This window comes from Pleuronectes platessa, chromosome 9, assembly GCF_947347685.1.
Source record: "Pleuronectes platessa chromosome 9, fPlePla1.1, whole genome shotgun sequence".
Classification (NCBI taxonomy): domain Eukaryota; kingdom Metazoa; phylum Chordata; class Actinopteri; order Pleuronectiformes; family Pleuronectidae; genus Pleuronectes; species Pleuronectes platessa.
Genome location: NC_070634.1, coordinates 13,883,071 through 13,899,995, shown reverse-complemented (window position 1 = coordinate 13,899,995; position 16,925 = coordinate 13,883,071). Strand labels below are relative to the sequence as shown.

General features: G+C 42.0%; 1 protein-coding gene across 1 annotated transcript; it reads left to right on the top strand.

The window, feature by feature from the left end:
* The first annotated feature begins 7,165 nt into the window (after positions 1–7,165).
* LOC128448521 (C2 calcium-dependent domain-containing protein 4C) lies at positions 7,166–13,250 on the top strand. Its single transcript, XM_053431208.1, has 2 exons — positions 7,166–7,269; positions 8,197–13,250. Exon 2 carries the CDS (start codon positions 8,248–8,250, stop codon positions 9,505–9,507), a length of 1,260 nt encoding a protein of 419 aa, XP_053287183.1. The 5' UTR covers positions 7,166–7,269; positions 8,197–8,247; the 3' UTR covers positions 9,508–13,250.
* The last annotated feature ends 3,675 nt before the right edge of the window (positions 13,251–16,925 follow it).

Sequence of the window (16,925 nt, the reverse complement as noted above, 5' to 3'; positions counted from 1 at the left end):
AGTGTTTTCTTCTCTGGCCAGTGTCTCGGCTCCGTACCACACAACTTGGTAGAAGGAAGCTTCATGGATTCATTCTGAATCTGGAATCTTCTCTCAAAAAATATTCCGTGAAGAAGGAGGAGGAGATGTTTCTTTACTTGGAATGCGGCCACTTTATTTCTCGGATATACAGCAGGAGCGAGGGATTTTTACACACTGTCTGATAAACATCCCGACAGTAAAGGCAAGGGGTAGTGATGGATAAGGTTTTCTTTAACAAGTTAAGTCTTTCATTCTCACTTTCCACCTTAAAACTATGAAATGAACTGAAATATGAACTATTTCAGAATTTAAATGGTGAACTATGAACGTGAACTATTCATGTTTACTTGTATGAACTGAACTTTGAACTAGTTCATGAGAGTAGTGAACTTGCACAACACTGGGACTCAAGCATTTCAACCTCCAGCGGTGTGTCGATGGTGGGTGAATTCTGCTTGGGTGAAATATCCCTTTAATATACAGTACATTCAGCCGGACTAATCAACAACTGGAATGTGACAAAATAAAGCATCCAACTGGTGCTGAAATAAGAAATCGTTCAGTGGACTTCACACTGAGATGAGCCTTTTTAAACTAAATGAATATTCTAATAAACTAAACGATTGATGGATGAGTTTCAAATAATAATGGATGTGATCTCACATACAGATCAGTGCTTTGTGAATGCGAAGTGCTCTGCAGTGACATACTGAACAAGACCCAGTGCTGCATAACTTTGATGCTTATTAATGCCGGGGTGAGGTGGACAAGTCCACTAACAATGTTAATGATTGACACATTGGTTGTAAATAACATTAGAGTCGGTAAAAGCCCTGTAGCTGCACTATATGCAAAAAACTTTTGACAATAAACGTATGACGATTATAAAAAGACAAATTAGAAAACAGGATCTGAGAGCACACCTGGTTTTCTACTGTTTCTTTTCTCTAGAGAATCTAATCAGAAACAAGGCACATATGAGGATGTACCCATAATACAAAAAAAGCTTCTTATTGACACTTTAGTTTTCTAGATGAAACATCCATGTCGGTATATTAGTGCTTTGTTGCACTTGCTGTCAGAAAAAACGACCTTGATTTTTTTTTGGTAGCTTCTACTAATTTCACATCACAGCCATTATTTTAAAACTAACTATCAAGGTTCCCGTCACTGTGTCTTTTTGTACAGATGCTTTAAAGAATGACTGTGATCTTGTGAGTCAGTGAGACAGTGTTTGTTCTTGAGTGAGACACATGAGCTCAAACAGTAACGGCTCTCAGTGGAGTTTGTTGTGTGTTTTTTCCTTTCAGCTCAAACAGATAAGGTCCTTCCTTTGATCAGAGAACAGGTGAAATGCAGCACTCTCTCCTTTTTAAAATGCATCAAACTAAATGCTTTTTGTAGAATTTGTTCAATGACTGCTTTTTGCCTCTAGAGGGCAGCAACAGCTTTATTCTAGTTACCTGTCAGGTTTGTACCAGCCGGAGTGACCACAAACACAACAAATGAAATAATAATAATAAGAACAGTCCTTTTCTGCCATTACTATGATCTGTTCATTTGGTAATTTATAGTTTTAGCTTATTAAAGTTTGTGATTCTTTCTTTTCTCAGTTCAAACTTCTGTGACACAAACTGCTGCCTTTATCCTCCAGCCGGGGGCGCTGCCATCTACTCACATAGAGTTTTAAGGGTTTTATGTTTTCATCCTCCACTCCAAGCGTCTAAGGGTCATTTCAACCTTTTCTCATCGTCCCCTGTGACTTTGTGAGTAAACTCAGTATCGCTCACATGCTCTATGCCTCCATGATTTATACTTGAATGGTTTATTATTTCCATTGTCTCATTTCTTCCCAGTAACGTTGAGGAATCCCTGACTGTAATGGGGATCTGTAGTGGGACTTGAAAATGAAAATCATCAATCTGCATGACATCGTAAAAGGAATTAACACTACAAGAGGCTTCATGTGTTTGAGGCCGGGTCGGAGAATCAACTCTCCGAAAAATTATACTCTTTTTCTTTTATCATTTCACCCACACTCCCTTTAACTCCACACTCATCCTATTTATTTCCCCCCAACAATTTTACCCTCCCTGCAGCCGGGTCCACCCGAATTTGGTTTGACCTTTTACCCTGCGTGTGTCCAACCCAAATGCCAGTTCAGTGGAGCAGAAAAAGTGACACACTCACAAGGTCCCTGGCATTTGCAGGATTGCTTCTCTCCCTCCGCGGCTTCTTCTTCCATTCTTCACACCATGTGATGTCGTCTGGGAAAGGGAGCGACTGCCAGATCAGAGGGGCCAGATGTCACAAACCTGTGGCCCCAACCCGTGGCCCTCTGACGCCGTGAGTGAGCTGGATAGCTGCATGAACTGGGAGAACCGTACCAGGCCCCAGTGGTGGAAACATGTGAAATTAGAGGAGGCGAGGGATTGATCCCTATGTCAGAATACATGTCTCCAAGGCAACAGGGTTATGTGGAAAGTGGGAGAACAACTGCTCAGGAAGAAGGAAAGATGGATTGGCCACAATAGGAGGCAGTGGGGTAAAAATGGAACCTCATAACGTGTCGGGCCTATTGAGTGGCCGTACAGTGCGTGCTGCAAGTCAATGCAGGAACAAGAGAACGAACCTGAAGGTGCAGTCGACCTCCTGCAGAGCTTTTGTGCGGCTCCGGTTCGTTCTGACGTCCTTGTTTCTCCGTACCAGCCGCGACCCCGCCCCCTCTCGTCCTTCCAGGAAGCCGGTCGGATGTCATCAGGAGAAGATGTCACCCCACAGTGATGAGACGCACTCTGGATTGACTCCTTCAGCTCCTTTATTGACATGTAATCACCCCATCGCTCGGTGCATCTGTCCCGGTTGACAGCAGAGAACAGGCCAAGCACAATCACACCGAGTCAGATCTGTGTTATTCAATTACAAACTGGATTTTTTTTTCTTTTTTGTGTGTTTTTTTTGTAAGAGCTGGTGTTCCTCTCACATTTTGGGGACAGACTGAGATCCAGGGTCCGTCCTCTTAATGAGAGCAGAACAGACACATTAACCTTTTCACAGGCTGCAGTTTGCCCTCGTCTCTTCTCAGGCGCCTGTGAATCGATGTCATTATTTTGCAGAGGAAGTTGGTAACAGTGTGATCCTGCAGTTGTTCACAGATCGCTGTGACATTCAAGTATTTCAACAGGAGATATTATTTCCCTATTTAATAAACAGATTTTATTTAATAGCCTTTCTTGTTTTTTTCTACTGTAATAAAAAAGAAAAATGCTTAATGTGTAGCGTTGAATCGATAAGCTGATTTAATGAGGCACAGAATTAATGGAGCAAAGATGCTGAAACATTCACTGGTTCAAATTTCTCTTCATCTTACTTATTTTTTTACTTAATATCTATATGTAGTTTAATGGGTAAACAATAAATAACATCAAATAAAATAATCAGAATTGTAACAAAAAAGTTCGAATTACCATATTGTAATACAATTATAATGTATTATATTAACCATAGAAATTCTATACATTTAAATAAAATATTGTTAAGACTGCTGGTCTCACGAGGTAAACAACCCTTAAAAAACATAAGTTCTGTATCACTATATACAAAGTTGATCCTCTTACCGATACAAAATATAGGTAAGAGGAAGAATAAAAAAGTGAAAATATATGCATTATATCTCAATGTATTTATAGAAGCCAAATAAGAACATGTAAAAATAAAGTCTATACAATAATCCAATATATAAGAGATGACATATCTCTTATATTTTTATACTGATATAAACAATATCAAGCATTACTTTGCACCGTTAGTAAACTACAACGGATTCTACGTTTTTCTGACCTGAAACCTTTAACAAGTGCAACAGGTCGAGTGTCTGCAGGATGAGTGAGTAAAGGTGAGAGTTAACATGTTCGTCTGCAGTTAATAAGGTGAGTGGCTCTCTTCAAGCAACGATTCCATCCCACGTTGACCTCTCTGAGGACCTCTGTGAGGACCTCTGTGAGGACCTCTGTGGGGATCTCTAGGTTTGTCATTATCTCTACTCTGAGTATCAAATGGTGTCTTTGTCGCTACAGGATGAACCATGTAATGTCTGGGTTCTGGCCAAGACCGTGATGTACGTATACAAACAGTCATTGTGTGTGGATGGGTACATGTTACTAACTCGTGCACCTTTGTTGACCGTCAGGATTGATGTCACAAAAATAACAATCAACAATACAAACAACCAACATGTGTTTCATGTGTGAAAGAAAACTTCGGCTCAGGTGGTTGCCGCTGTTCTCAGGTCTGTGGGTGAGGCCAGGCAGCATCATGATCAAATGCATGTGATGATGTCATATGATGTATGTGTCTGAAAGAACAAATCCAATCTGTGGTCGGTTGATCTCTCTGTGACTCACCTTTTCTTTAGAAAATCTTCTCAATAATATTGAATTTTCAAATTTCCATATTTTGATAAGAATATTATAACTGAATATGGAAGTTATTTTTGTTTATCTAACATTATTTTGTTTATATATTTTATGGGACAGTGCTCACTCTTTTAAACAAAATACTGTAAATGAGCCAGATTTAGCTATATAGACACTTTTTACTAGGCAAACTGAAAGAAATAGAATGACAGATCTTATAACTACTATTTTAATCTGAAAGCTATCGTTTTGTGGCTGTTTGATTCTTCTTCCAGGTCAGAGTCAGTCATATATCATCAAATGAAACCCTCATTCCCCATAAAGCAGGTCAGGTAAACTCCTGCAAGGATTTTAAGCCCCAATGGCTCCAGAGATAGCAACGTTGTCTGTTCAACTAGTGTCAACAACTATCAAATGGATCCATATGAAAAATTGTTGCAGACGTTCGTGGTTTCCAGAGGACGACTCACACAGACTTTCGAGCTTGACTGCACACTCTGTTGTTTACAATCTTATCTTTGATTGTTGCTCATATAAACATTTAATGCTTCAAAAGGCTTTTATTGGAGGCTGAAATTCAGATGGAGGTCGAATCGGCTCATTTACTGTAAAGCGTCGCTTGTTTTGCTCCCAATTAGCTGTTGGCACGAAGGGCGGCTGCATCCAGAGCAATAAAGCTCATCTCATTTTCCGTCCGGAGGCAGAGGCAGTCGGAGCTGACACCTCCTGCAGGGCTCCTCACGTTAGAGGTTTGTTAATCTGCTGTTTGTGAAGCCTCAGTCTCTCACTGTAACCTCGTATCGACGCTCTACACTCGCTGACATCTAGGTTTCTAAGTTTCTCCCTCTCAAGTCAATGCAGCGCTGCCATTCAACTCCATATGCGGCTGCTCTGTGATAAAGCAGTGACACTCCAAACCAACCGGTCTCCGTAATACAGGTTTAGTTTATCAATCTCTCAGGAGCAAGCTGCTTGAGGATATGTAAACAGAGGAGAGATGGAGAGAGCGGTTATAGATTGGAAATGAACCGGGCAGGTTGATGCTGTGTGACGGAGAAACAAAGTGCTTTTTCATGCGGCAGATCAATGAAGTCAGTGGGACCCTTTCTATTTCAGACACACAAACGTATTTGTTGCCATAGCAAAGTTTCCAGGGTCGCTTTAATCCCGAAGAAGGAAAGACAAAAAAAATGAAAAGAGGAAGAGGGGGAATAAAAGGCTGTAAATTGAATTAGAGCACACAGGTGCATCTGCTCCACATTGCATTGTCCGCTCAGCTGCATGTGCTTTTCCTGCTCAAATAGGCACAGCCATATTAGATATAATGGGTTACTGACACACTCGAGCACTGTGCAGTGTGTGTGTCTGTGTGTGTGTGTGTTTGCGTGTGTAAAATGGACAAATCTGACAATCTGGATGGAGCATGGTGATGAACGAAGAGTGACGTTTTCTTTGTTTTTCATGATGTTCGTGTTCAAATGTGATCTGAGCTCTGAAGGTTTGAGATACAACAGACTATAAAACACCTTATTATATTAAGAGTGTGACATTTTTACACCAACACATATATGAAAAAAGAACACCTATGCTCACCTCTCTCTCCACAGCCTCACTAACAGCATATAGTTCAAACTATTTGTTATTATATGAGAACAACATCTCAGATAATGAGCTTTTATCCATGGAAAACGACGATAAACCTTTTCTTTTATTATTATTATTGTCAAGTTGTGTTCAGCTTTAACTGTTTTGTCTGACCTGATTCTAGAGCATCAGACATTAACTCTCACAGCATCCGAAGCTGATCTTATCACTGGTACAGACAATTTAACGGAAAAGCAATAACCAGTCTAAAAAGTGTGCATTTAATTGGAATATATTCCATTTTCTTCCCTCCGCCAAACATCTCGCGACCCCCAGAAATGATTTTGTGACCCCAGGCTGAGAATAGAAGTGGACCACTCCAATATGCTGTTCACAGGAACAATTGAACCGCCTGCAGCCACACTCCAAAGTGCAGCTGCCATCTGTTTTAAATAATAAAAGGAAATTCGAACATTTTGGTTCCAGTTAATTTGGAATTGATTTTGAAATTGTAATTCTTGTCTTTGAAGGCACAACCTCAGTATATCACCTCAGTATCCCTCGGACCGGCTCTCTCTTTCTGCTGCGAGCCACAGTCAGGCTATCATCTTTTAAAAATAAAAATGAGTATGGTCGGCTGGTTTCAAGTATCCAACTTTAGTTTATTTCTATTCCTATGATGTTTTTTTATTGGTTTCATGTATCCTATGGGTGTAAATATTATTTTGTTTATTCATATTGTATTCCTACTTTGATATGTGTGTTTGTTTTGATCTGTGTCTAACATCTATCTTTCCACTTTCCACAGAGTTTGTTGGTTACTAAACACTGCATGGTAGCTCTGTGCAGCACATAGAGCCTCCTCCTGTAGTGTGCTGTCTAAATGAAGCCTCGTTTGCCTGCAGCTGAAAGATGAAAACAACTAAAGGTGTCTTCAGTTTTGCGCAGTGCTTAGTGTTGAATAATGGCTGTGGCTGTGCAGGATAGACGCGTTAACTCCACCTGTAAGATTCCTTACCCCTCTCGTTGTGTTCGTTTATGCATCTGTGGTGAAACACGAAATGCAACAGTTGGATCTCATTGGTCGGCCGCCGTCGCCGCGCGTCGCGTATAAAGAGCAGCGCGGAGCCTCCGGGGCAGAGACGGTCTGAGGGCGCAGAGCCGCGCCGCACAGCGCACAGTTCACCCGGGGAGAGGAGCCACCTGTTAGAGACGGAGCAGCAGGAGCAGCAGAGTTTTCTTTGCTTATGTAAGTATATTGATCTCCAGGTATGTGTTGCTCAGATCTGTGTGTTGACTTGTCCCAGAATTCAAGGCGATGTTACATTTTGGAGATGTTGAGTCGCGCGTAAAGAAAGGAGACTTCTCGTATCTGCAGGATTTTAGTTTCCAATTTATACACAGAAGGTTTTTCTTCTACCTGGCAAGTTAAAACTCAAAAGCGCAAATGTTCTAAAGAAGTAGAGATGTTAGATTATTAGCATTAGAAATATAACTTGGCTGTTACAACTGGACAAAAATGGTGAGGGGGATTAAAAAGAAAATAAATTGTAAAACTGTTTTTTTCTGCCCAAATATTGAACATCATGTGTTTGGTGAAACTGAAAACTATAGGTTTAAATTCGAATTTTCTTAGTTTAAAGAAAAAAAATGCACATAAACTGTTCTTTTATGTGTAATACATCTGGAATAGTGAAATAAAGACTCGCAATCAATATCAAGAATAAACAGTGAAGGAGCCTCTCTGTATTTGTTCATCGATTCCTACTGAGTCTTTATTTACTCTGCCAATCAAACTGCAGACTCACTTTCATTTGGTGTTGAGTTCTGGTTAATATTTTAAATCATTTGTCGGTTTAAACGACTCTTGCTCCCAAAATGTTATGAGCCTATTGAATTAACTTCAGTCCCTGAAGAATCCGCTGCAGTTTATAACCTGAATGTGAGAGATTTTACTCTCCAGCATCTGTAGTTATTATCTCCATTATTTAAGCTCAAATTCAATATCCTGGGTTTGAATTATTTCCTTGTTTGTTCAGTTTTAAACTTTAATACTTTAGGCTTTAATCTCAGATTGTGTTCACACATCAGAGCTACGACACCTGGCTGTTATTTTATCCCTCTGCTCCCTCCTCTGATCATTTACATCTCCCCCCCTGTGTGTTATTAATTGCAGACGCACTTGACTGGCCTCACACGGCGCCACATCCCACTGTCTGGTGGGACCATGTGGGTTCTGGATAAGATCCGCGGGTCGGTGGAGACCGGCATGCTGCGACAGGGAGAGAACGGGGACAAGAAAGGCATGGCCCCGGCTTACAGCAACGTCCTCACTCCAGACAAGATCCCAGACTTCTTTATTCCCCCGAAGCTGATCAGCTGCCCCCCCGAGCCCGAGCTCCCTCACTTGAAACCCAAGGACGGGTTGCAGCCGTCCAGTTCAGAGCACACTATCGGCAGCGGCAGGAAGATCAGCAGCCCGAGGAGTCCTCGTCTGGTGGCCAAGATCGCAGGAGACACCAAGAACTTGCTGAGATCAGCAAACCGCCACATCATACAGATAGAGAGCGCTGATGACGTTGTGGCTGGAGACACCAATGCAGACCCCCAGTCACAGACAGCTATGTCCCTGCCTTACGTCCCCAAGACCCATACATCGTACGGCTTTGCCACCTTGAAGGAAAGCCCCCACACCCGCCGAAAAGAGTCTCTGTTTCACTGTGAGCTCACCAGTCCCATCACCTCCCCGAACATACAGAGGAAGACCCCGGGGAAAAGCAGTGACTCAGGAAACCACCTGAATCCAGCCGACTTCAACACCTCTCACATGAATCCGTACCGTTACTTCAGCGGTGGGGAAAGTGATACCTGCTCCTCGGCCGAGTCCTCACCCTTCAGCTCTCCTCTGCTCTCCCGCTCCGCGTCTCTGCTCAAGATCTTCACCCACGAGACGCAGGCCAAGGTTGTGAAGGCCAAGCGGACGTTCGCTCGCCACAGCTCCCTCTCCACCGACGAGTGCAGCTCGGCCGAGCCCAGCCCCAACATCCAGCGGCGGCTCCACGTCCCTTCCTTGCATGGTGGCGCCGGAGCATCCGACCACGGCCTCCAACAAGAGCACACCATCAACCTGCACAAAGGCGGCACGGTGAGGATCATGGCCAACTATGACTCCGGCACGTCGCGCCTGCTGATCCGCGTCCTGGCGACGGGGAGTCTTTACGACAAGCACTTTGACATCAAGAGCATCAACTGCTGCGTGTCTGTCTACCTGAACCCGGGCAAGCTGCAGAAGCAGAGGAGCAACATCATCAAGAACAGCCGCAACCCGGTCTTCAACGAGGACTTCTTCTTCGACTCCATCAGCTCGGTCCAGGTGAAGAACCTGTCGGTGAAATTCAAGGTGGTGAACAAAGGCACCAGCCTCAAGAGGGACACGCTGCTGGGGGAGCGAGAGGTGGCGCTGACGAAGCTGCTGTCAGGACTTTAAAGCTGCAGGAGCTGGAGGTCGGAGGAGGCACACACCAAGGATGCTGGCTGAAACTTAAATTCGATTTTTGCACTGGTTTCTTTACAATCTGCTCTTTTTATTCGGATCGATTTAATCACTGGACAGAAAGGGAGAGGAAACAGGAAGAGGACAGAGATTGTTAAAAGAGAGGCTCTGAGATCTGAAGAAATTGGAGTCTCTTGATAACCGCGGTCCACATGCAGGATTTATCGAGGTTGATTTTTGCCTGGCTCCTTCTTTCAAACATGAAAGCTCATTAAATCATCTGGGCTCGACAGGTGAATTCGACAGATGAAAGTAGTTTTTTCCAGACATGTCTCCCAGCCAACTTCTGTTAAAAGGTGGGACAACACCTGTGCATCAGCCTGTGACAGTGTCCTCTCGTGCACTGGGTTCTCGATGCGTGGCATGGTTTTATAACTGTAACTTGGCATAAATCCACAGCGGCACAGGACCAATGGAGTCTACATGTGTTCAGCACAAAGATGCCATTGTGAATCAGCATGAGCTTTGAAGTGGTACTACATCCTGATGTGCAAATGATCCTTTGATCCCAGTAACCATGGTCCACCTCCTGCGGGGGAGGGGGGGAGCAGAGCAGTCACGATAATCTAATTCACACGCCCCCAAAATGTAATTAGAGTCCAATTGAAAATGCAAGCTGAAGATTGCATAATGTGATTATTTCCCTACATGCCAGCATTGCGAGTATTGTTTTCATCCCTCTGTGTGTGTGTGGACGCAATAACTTAACAATGCATGGATGGATTTTAGTTATATTTTGGAGAGAATATAACTTTGGAAGTTTTCTCAAGATGACCCACTTTTGGAGCTAATTGGTCGGCAAAAATATAGTTTGAAATAGTAAACTACTTATCTCCTCATATAACAGGGCTATAGAGAGAACATAAAGCTTATAGCGGTCAGAAAACGATTGTCCCTCAATCTTGGAAATGGGTAGAAATATTGACTTATGATGTAGGATGGGATGCAAGGACTGTCTCATCTTAATCAGCCACCAGTTATGTCTTATCTTCATGTAGTGACTACATGGATCCACCGAGTCAATGAATGTGGAGAAAGGAGCGAAGGCGTTCGCACGGTTAATCAAGTTCTTTCATGTAATCGACAATGTATATTTCTCATTGGTGAACTTTCTTGGACTTTATGAAGGACCGCTACACAACAGACTTTCACCAAATGTGTGCAACAACATCTCCACTCTGGATTCAGACTGGTCGACATCACCTTAGTGCTGTGGCAGATTCTAAACACCAGGATTAGAGCAGACGGTCACACATGTTTAAATTTCCCTTTCCCTTCAAATTATCATGTAAAATTCTTCTCTCCATCATTTTATTACACTATTATCTCAACTCTGTGGGCCACGACTTTGTGCTTTACTGCTTTTTGGTTCATTCTGATTGCAATTGGACACACACACAATTGGTCAAATTTTTTACTGTGTAATTAAATTAAATACATCATTCATGTCACATTTTATGCAAACAGGCTCTTGCCTTAGTCACAGTGTTGGCAGTGGACAGATACAGTGCTTGTGTGCATGCACATGTAATAAATGTCACATAAAAGAAGAATAGCGCACTGTACTGCAAAGAACCAGTTGCATGGCACATGCACATGTCAATAAAACACTGGTGTTTGCATGACGTTCTCGAAGTTTAATGAAACCCTAAAGCCTTACCGTATCTGTATGTGTGTATGAGTGAGTGATGAAGAGGTATAGTGTGTGTTTAGCATGACATTTTGTCCAAAGTTGTTTGGTTAATTTTCTATGTCGTATTTTGTAAAAATGTAAAGATGTGTGTTGGATTTGTACTGAATATAACTACATACGTGCTGGTTTCTTCTATTGTCGGTGAAGTGCCAATAATGCACTAAAGTGAGTGAGAAGTGCTGAGGAGAGGCTTTTGAATCATGTGTGTTTCAACTCTGATGAAGCCGACCGGACCGAGTAGAAACGTCAAGAAAGACGCACAGAAAAAACAAGCCTGTTGGTACACTTCACAGCTGACACTCCACTTCCCAGGGTTCTCAGACAGACGCCTGCAGAGTTTCAAGTTGACGGCAGGAGCGTCTGTCGAGAAACCAGAAGCACAGGCTGACTGATATAAAGAGCTTTCAGGATTTGTTTGCAGAATTGCAGGTGATTACAGCCTCAAGTGCTCGGCAGAGGGAGAGAAGGAATCCGTGACATCAGACTGAGGATTCCCACACACTGGCCCAAAGCTTCAGTTCAAATCCTGGGAGGCTTGACTCTCACATAGTGTTTGTAGCACACTTGTAGCACTGCTGTTGATACGCTCTATTGTACCATTTCTATACAGTGACACTGTTGCTCTGCTTCGTGTGAAACTCGTTGGAATCCCTGTTGCAAACATACAGTGCCTGCACGTTTACAGTTGTTGTATTTTGTACTTAAACATCCTGAACTGTATTCACCCCTCTTGTTATCAAACCTTTGCTTTATTCTCGCATGACCTCAGTAGTGTCAGTACTAAATTCCAGTGGGTTCTTATTGTGCTGTGGTGGGTCGCCTTGTTCTCTGACTCTAGGTGGGGATAAAACAATGATACACTGAGAATATGGATAACATGTGCTTGAGTTTTGTTTTTACAACTAAATGCTTTGACTGTTTTTTTGTGGCTTTTTTTTTAATATACATTGAAATACAGAGCAGAATAAAACAAAGTAAAAACAGATTTGAGCAAAACAACCTTATCAATATACATATCTGAAGAATATCTTTCATAGCTTAAAGAAAAATGTCAAAATATAATACTTAAACTTGACAGGAGAGGAAACAATTGAAATAATTTTGTCATAATGTTCCATGACTGCTCTGACATAAAACCGAAGACACTAAAAATGAAAATGTGGAATTCACATTTGACTTGTGATAAATATATCAGCACAAAGACGCGTCTTCTTTTTGCTGATATAAACCGAGGATTTATTAAATGGATTTGTGCACCTTCTGTTGCTCTTGTGATCGATGCTGAGCTGAGCTGCAGGCTTATTCCTAACAGAAACATACTGGATCATGTTTGATAAGCTCTGATGAGCCCACATGTTTTTAAATTTTTTTTTTTACGATTATATGTATACATGACATAACAAACAATATATAAGGTTTGTTTATAAGGAACTGTCATGATTCATCCTCTGAGGACCATGAATATGCACCAGATGTGACAACAGCATATTTTCCTCTGGAAAAAAGTTAAGTAATGCCTTTTTAGTGAGGTCATTTTAGATTCTAACCTTTATTTAATCGACAGAGCTATTACCAAAATAGCTGCTTGATTAGCGTCAGCGAGGAGAAGCTTGATTGAAGGCATTTAAATTGAGTATTAAGTAAAGCGTTAATGTCCGTGTTTGAAAGAGAGAGTACTGATCAGTTTGATGTCGTGTTTTTATATATAAATATACTGTTTATAAACTGAAGTGTCTCTGAAGTCTTCCTGTCTTGACAGGTTCTCTCTGAAAAATGAAGCTGCAAAGTGCCGGTCCATTACTTGACATTGAAATCTCTAATCTCTGTTGAGGCTGATTTACATGTGCTGTTGCTGTTCTTGTTTTTCTGGCTCTTTTTATTCTGTGATGCTTTACAGCCACTGACAGCTGCTCTGTGGTTACTGTGTTAATGGGTGTGAAATACTTACGTTAATTCAATAATTAAAAGAAAAAGTTCCCCAGCATCTCTGCTCATGTCGTTATTGATTCACAAGTGACAAGTGCACTTATTTTTGTTCGCATCAATTTGGATTATCTCCCATAATGTTACACTCCCTCTGGAAATGATTGGGATACTATGAGAGATTTAGCTGTGGAACTAATAATATCGACAACTGTCTTGCTATAAATACAAACACCATTTTTCTGTTATTTGACTTTATTTATTCATGTACCTCTAGTTTTCATTTGTTTTTATTCCTTCTTATCATAGGCTGGTCAATCTGGCTTTCATCACAACAAAAGCAGGCAAAACACTCATAAACAGAAGAAAAACACAGAGAGTGGAGGATCTGCTTTCTGTTTCAAAAAGATTAAAAATAATTTCACCCAGTGATTTGTTATCTGTACCCCGGGACTTAGTTCTAACTCATTATTCAGTTATACTGACATCTTGGGATAATTTAGCTTTCACAATTTTGCTCAACTAAAATGTCTGGAAGTGTAGATTTCTAATCTTATCGACTACAAGAGCTCAAAGAGTAAAACTGACTCAGTAAACAAACTGTCTTCTCAGGAAAAACTGCTCCTGATCAGTAATCTGTTTCACTGATGCATCTGTTCCTTGTATTTAAATTCAGGTCCCGATCAATAATTGTTCTGGTGCCTATAACCAGCACAAAACGGCCTTAGTAAGCCTAGATTTTTTGAATTCCAGGACATCAGTTTACAGCTTCATCGTGGTTTCACTGTGGCGTTTGATTGAGATACTGACACAGAAGGAAGTATGAGTTTGACTGACAGGATGAAGACATCAATGTGGCCGTTCAGGCTTGTCTGACATTGTTTGGTCAGGAGAGCATCACCGCTGCCATTTCTCCCTCCTCGTCTGATCCCCTGCAGCTCTGCCTCAGTCCTGTCCGTCTTCATAATGACCTGATTCACCACAGTTATGTGACACCCTCACTTCTTTTTGAACTGACCCCTCGTCTTGTTAACGTCGCGCTCCCACTTAAAATCCCATTTCCACCAGAGTTTTTTAAGGCCTGTGGTCCTCCTCGACTCGTCTCCCACGAAATTAACACTCACAGCACACACAACATTAAACATCTAGGCTCTGCCATGCGTGCTCGCTCTAATTTGAGGGGTAAAAATACCACGCCATCATCATTAGCCTTAGGGAGGAGTTAGTCAGTTTGGAAGGGATGTGCGTGGGAGGAGACAGGAACTGATACACGCCAGGGAAACACTGGTATTAGCTGCTGCCATTGTCACATTTCTGTTCCACCACACAAAATGTGACAGTTTTACCCAAATCTGCAGTTCAGCTCTACAGAAAGTTTTAGTGTCTTTCAGCTCATTTAGTTTCAACAGGGCCTCATATATGAAAGATTTTAGTTCACCAAGTTCATCATCACAGCAACTGCTTTTAACTTAAAAAAGGAACACAAAGACCTACACAGTCAGTTTGTAAACGCAGCGGGGAGTTAAGCCAGATATTTTCTTCAGAAGGTGGTCGAGAGAGAGAAAGCGAGAGAGAGAGAGAGAAAGAGAAAGAGAGAGAGAGAGAGAGAGAGAGAGAGAGAGAGAGAGAGAGAGAGAGAGAGAGAGAGAGAGAGAGAGAGAAAGATAGAAAGATAGAAAGCCCAACAATCAGTTGGAGACAAAACCATGGCTACATAAAAGTCTAAATTATACTCTAATTATGTAACACTGATATGGCCATAATGGCTGCTCACTGACTTTCTTTTGAAGGAAGTTTAAGAGGAAACAAAACGTAGCCCAAATAATCACAACCTTCCCAGAACAATTTACTGTTTGAACAATTATATAAAAGAGTTGGTCAATTGGATTGAAAATCACCTGATCTGGCAGCAGTGAGATCATGTCTACGGTCTGGTTAATAACTTTAACAAGTGCATGTCAGGGCACGTCTGACAGCATCTTTATGCAGCATAGAGGGAAGAACCACATTTCCCACAATCTACCATGAAAAAGTATCTCATAAAGTATGTTATTGCCGCATTCCTGCCCTATCGCTTAAACCTCAATTAGAGCTTACATCAGACTGACACATCTTTAATTTCCCACTTGTAGAAACATAACAATTTACATATTAACAAACTTGGCACCACAACCAAAACCTTGTTTCATAATCTTGACGATGAATACTGGAGACTGAGAAGCTGGCTCCTGGGTTGTCTGTGTGATAGTGAGACACTGCAACACTATCCCCTCAAGGCGGCCTTAAGATCACATTCACATCACAAAAACATATGAGTTCGTCCTTGAGTCCAAGTGAATGTTTGCAACAAATTTGAAGAAATTCCCTCTGGGCGTTCTTCAGATATCGTGTTCACAATGGGATGGAAGAACAACCCAAACACAGAATGCATATTATGCTCTTTACAGAGACGAAGCAGCTGGAACTCTCACACTGCAGGTTGGAGAGTCAGCAGCTTGTGTGAGACACACAGACGCGACTGAAACTCGACACTCTGACCTCACAGATGAATTTATTCAGATTTTGAATTCGTAGTGGGTGAAAGAGGAGATAATCTCAAAATCAATCAGCTCAACAGGTTCACAGACGTCACACCCCAACACGCTCACGCACGCACTCACGACAGCTGAGAGATGTTTGACCGATGGTTAATCAGAAACACTGTTTCTGTCCCTCTCCGACCGCGTCATTCAACAACCGAGTTACCTCGAGCAACTTTGCCGTCACTATGACTGAACATTTCCGCCATTTATTATTCAGGATCCCTCACAATCCCACACTGATTCTGTTTCTCTCTGCTCATCCCTGCCGCCTCTAATTCATCACCTGCACACGCATGCAAAAAGACGATTAGGTTTCCTGCAGCAGCTGCACATGAGACGCTGCCACTGCCCCGACACTCCACTCGCCACAGCGGCAAGAAAACGTTTTCCAATATCCTTCATCTGCCATTGTTCATTTCCATCCCTTGGCGGATTTTTCTCACAGCTTGTAAATTGATTTATAATGCTGTCCTCTCCTGAGTGCGGTGGAGGTTGGAGGGAAAACACCATGGAGGTTGGGGGGGATCTGGGAAAGGGTGCAGGGTCTGGATGCGACGTGGAGGTGTAGCAATGAAAACCTGTATTCTGGAGAGCAAATCTGATTGGGGCAATTTTCAGCCCTGGCTTCCGTGGCTTCAGGGAGGAAAAGGTTTAGGGCTGTTATAGGCATTAGGATTACTATGGCAACCGCAGAGCAGATGCTCTCGAAGTGAAGGAATGAGATGAACGTGTATGTGTGTGCATGTGTGTGTTTGTGTGTAGTGGGGGGTTGAGTATTTGCTGTGTAAATTACCATCCAGTGTAATTGTAGCACGCTGCGTTTTTTCCTGAAGCATTTACCCTCAAACAAAAGGCAACAGTTTGTAAGATCACTGACCCTCACGTTGTTTGCACCGGGTTGCTGATTTGATTCATTCAATCTGACACCGATTACAGATGCAGTTGCATTAAGGTCAAAAAGTCCATTGGAATGGCTTCTGCTGGTTTGCTCATTGACATTTCTCTTGAATCTGTTATTTGTTGAGTAGCGCTTAATATCAGCAGGCTGTGAATTGCAGTGTAATTTTGTTGTGTGAAAAATCATTTTTAAAAGTTAAACAAAATTACCTTTTGAAGGTCCAGTGTTTAAGATTGATATAAAATGAATCTATCGG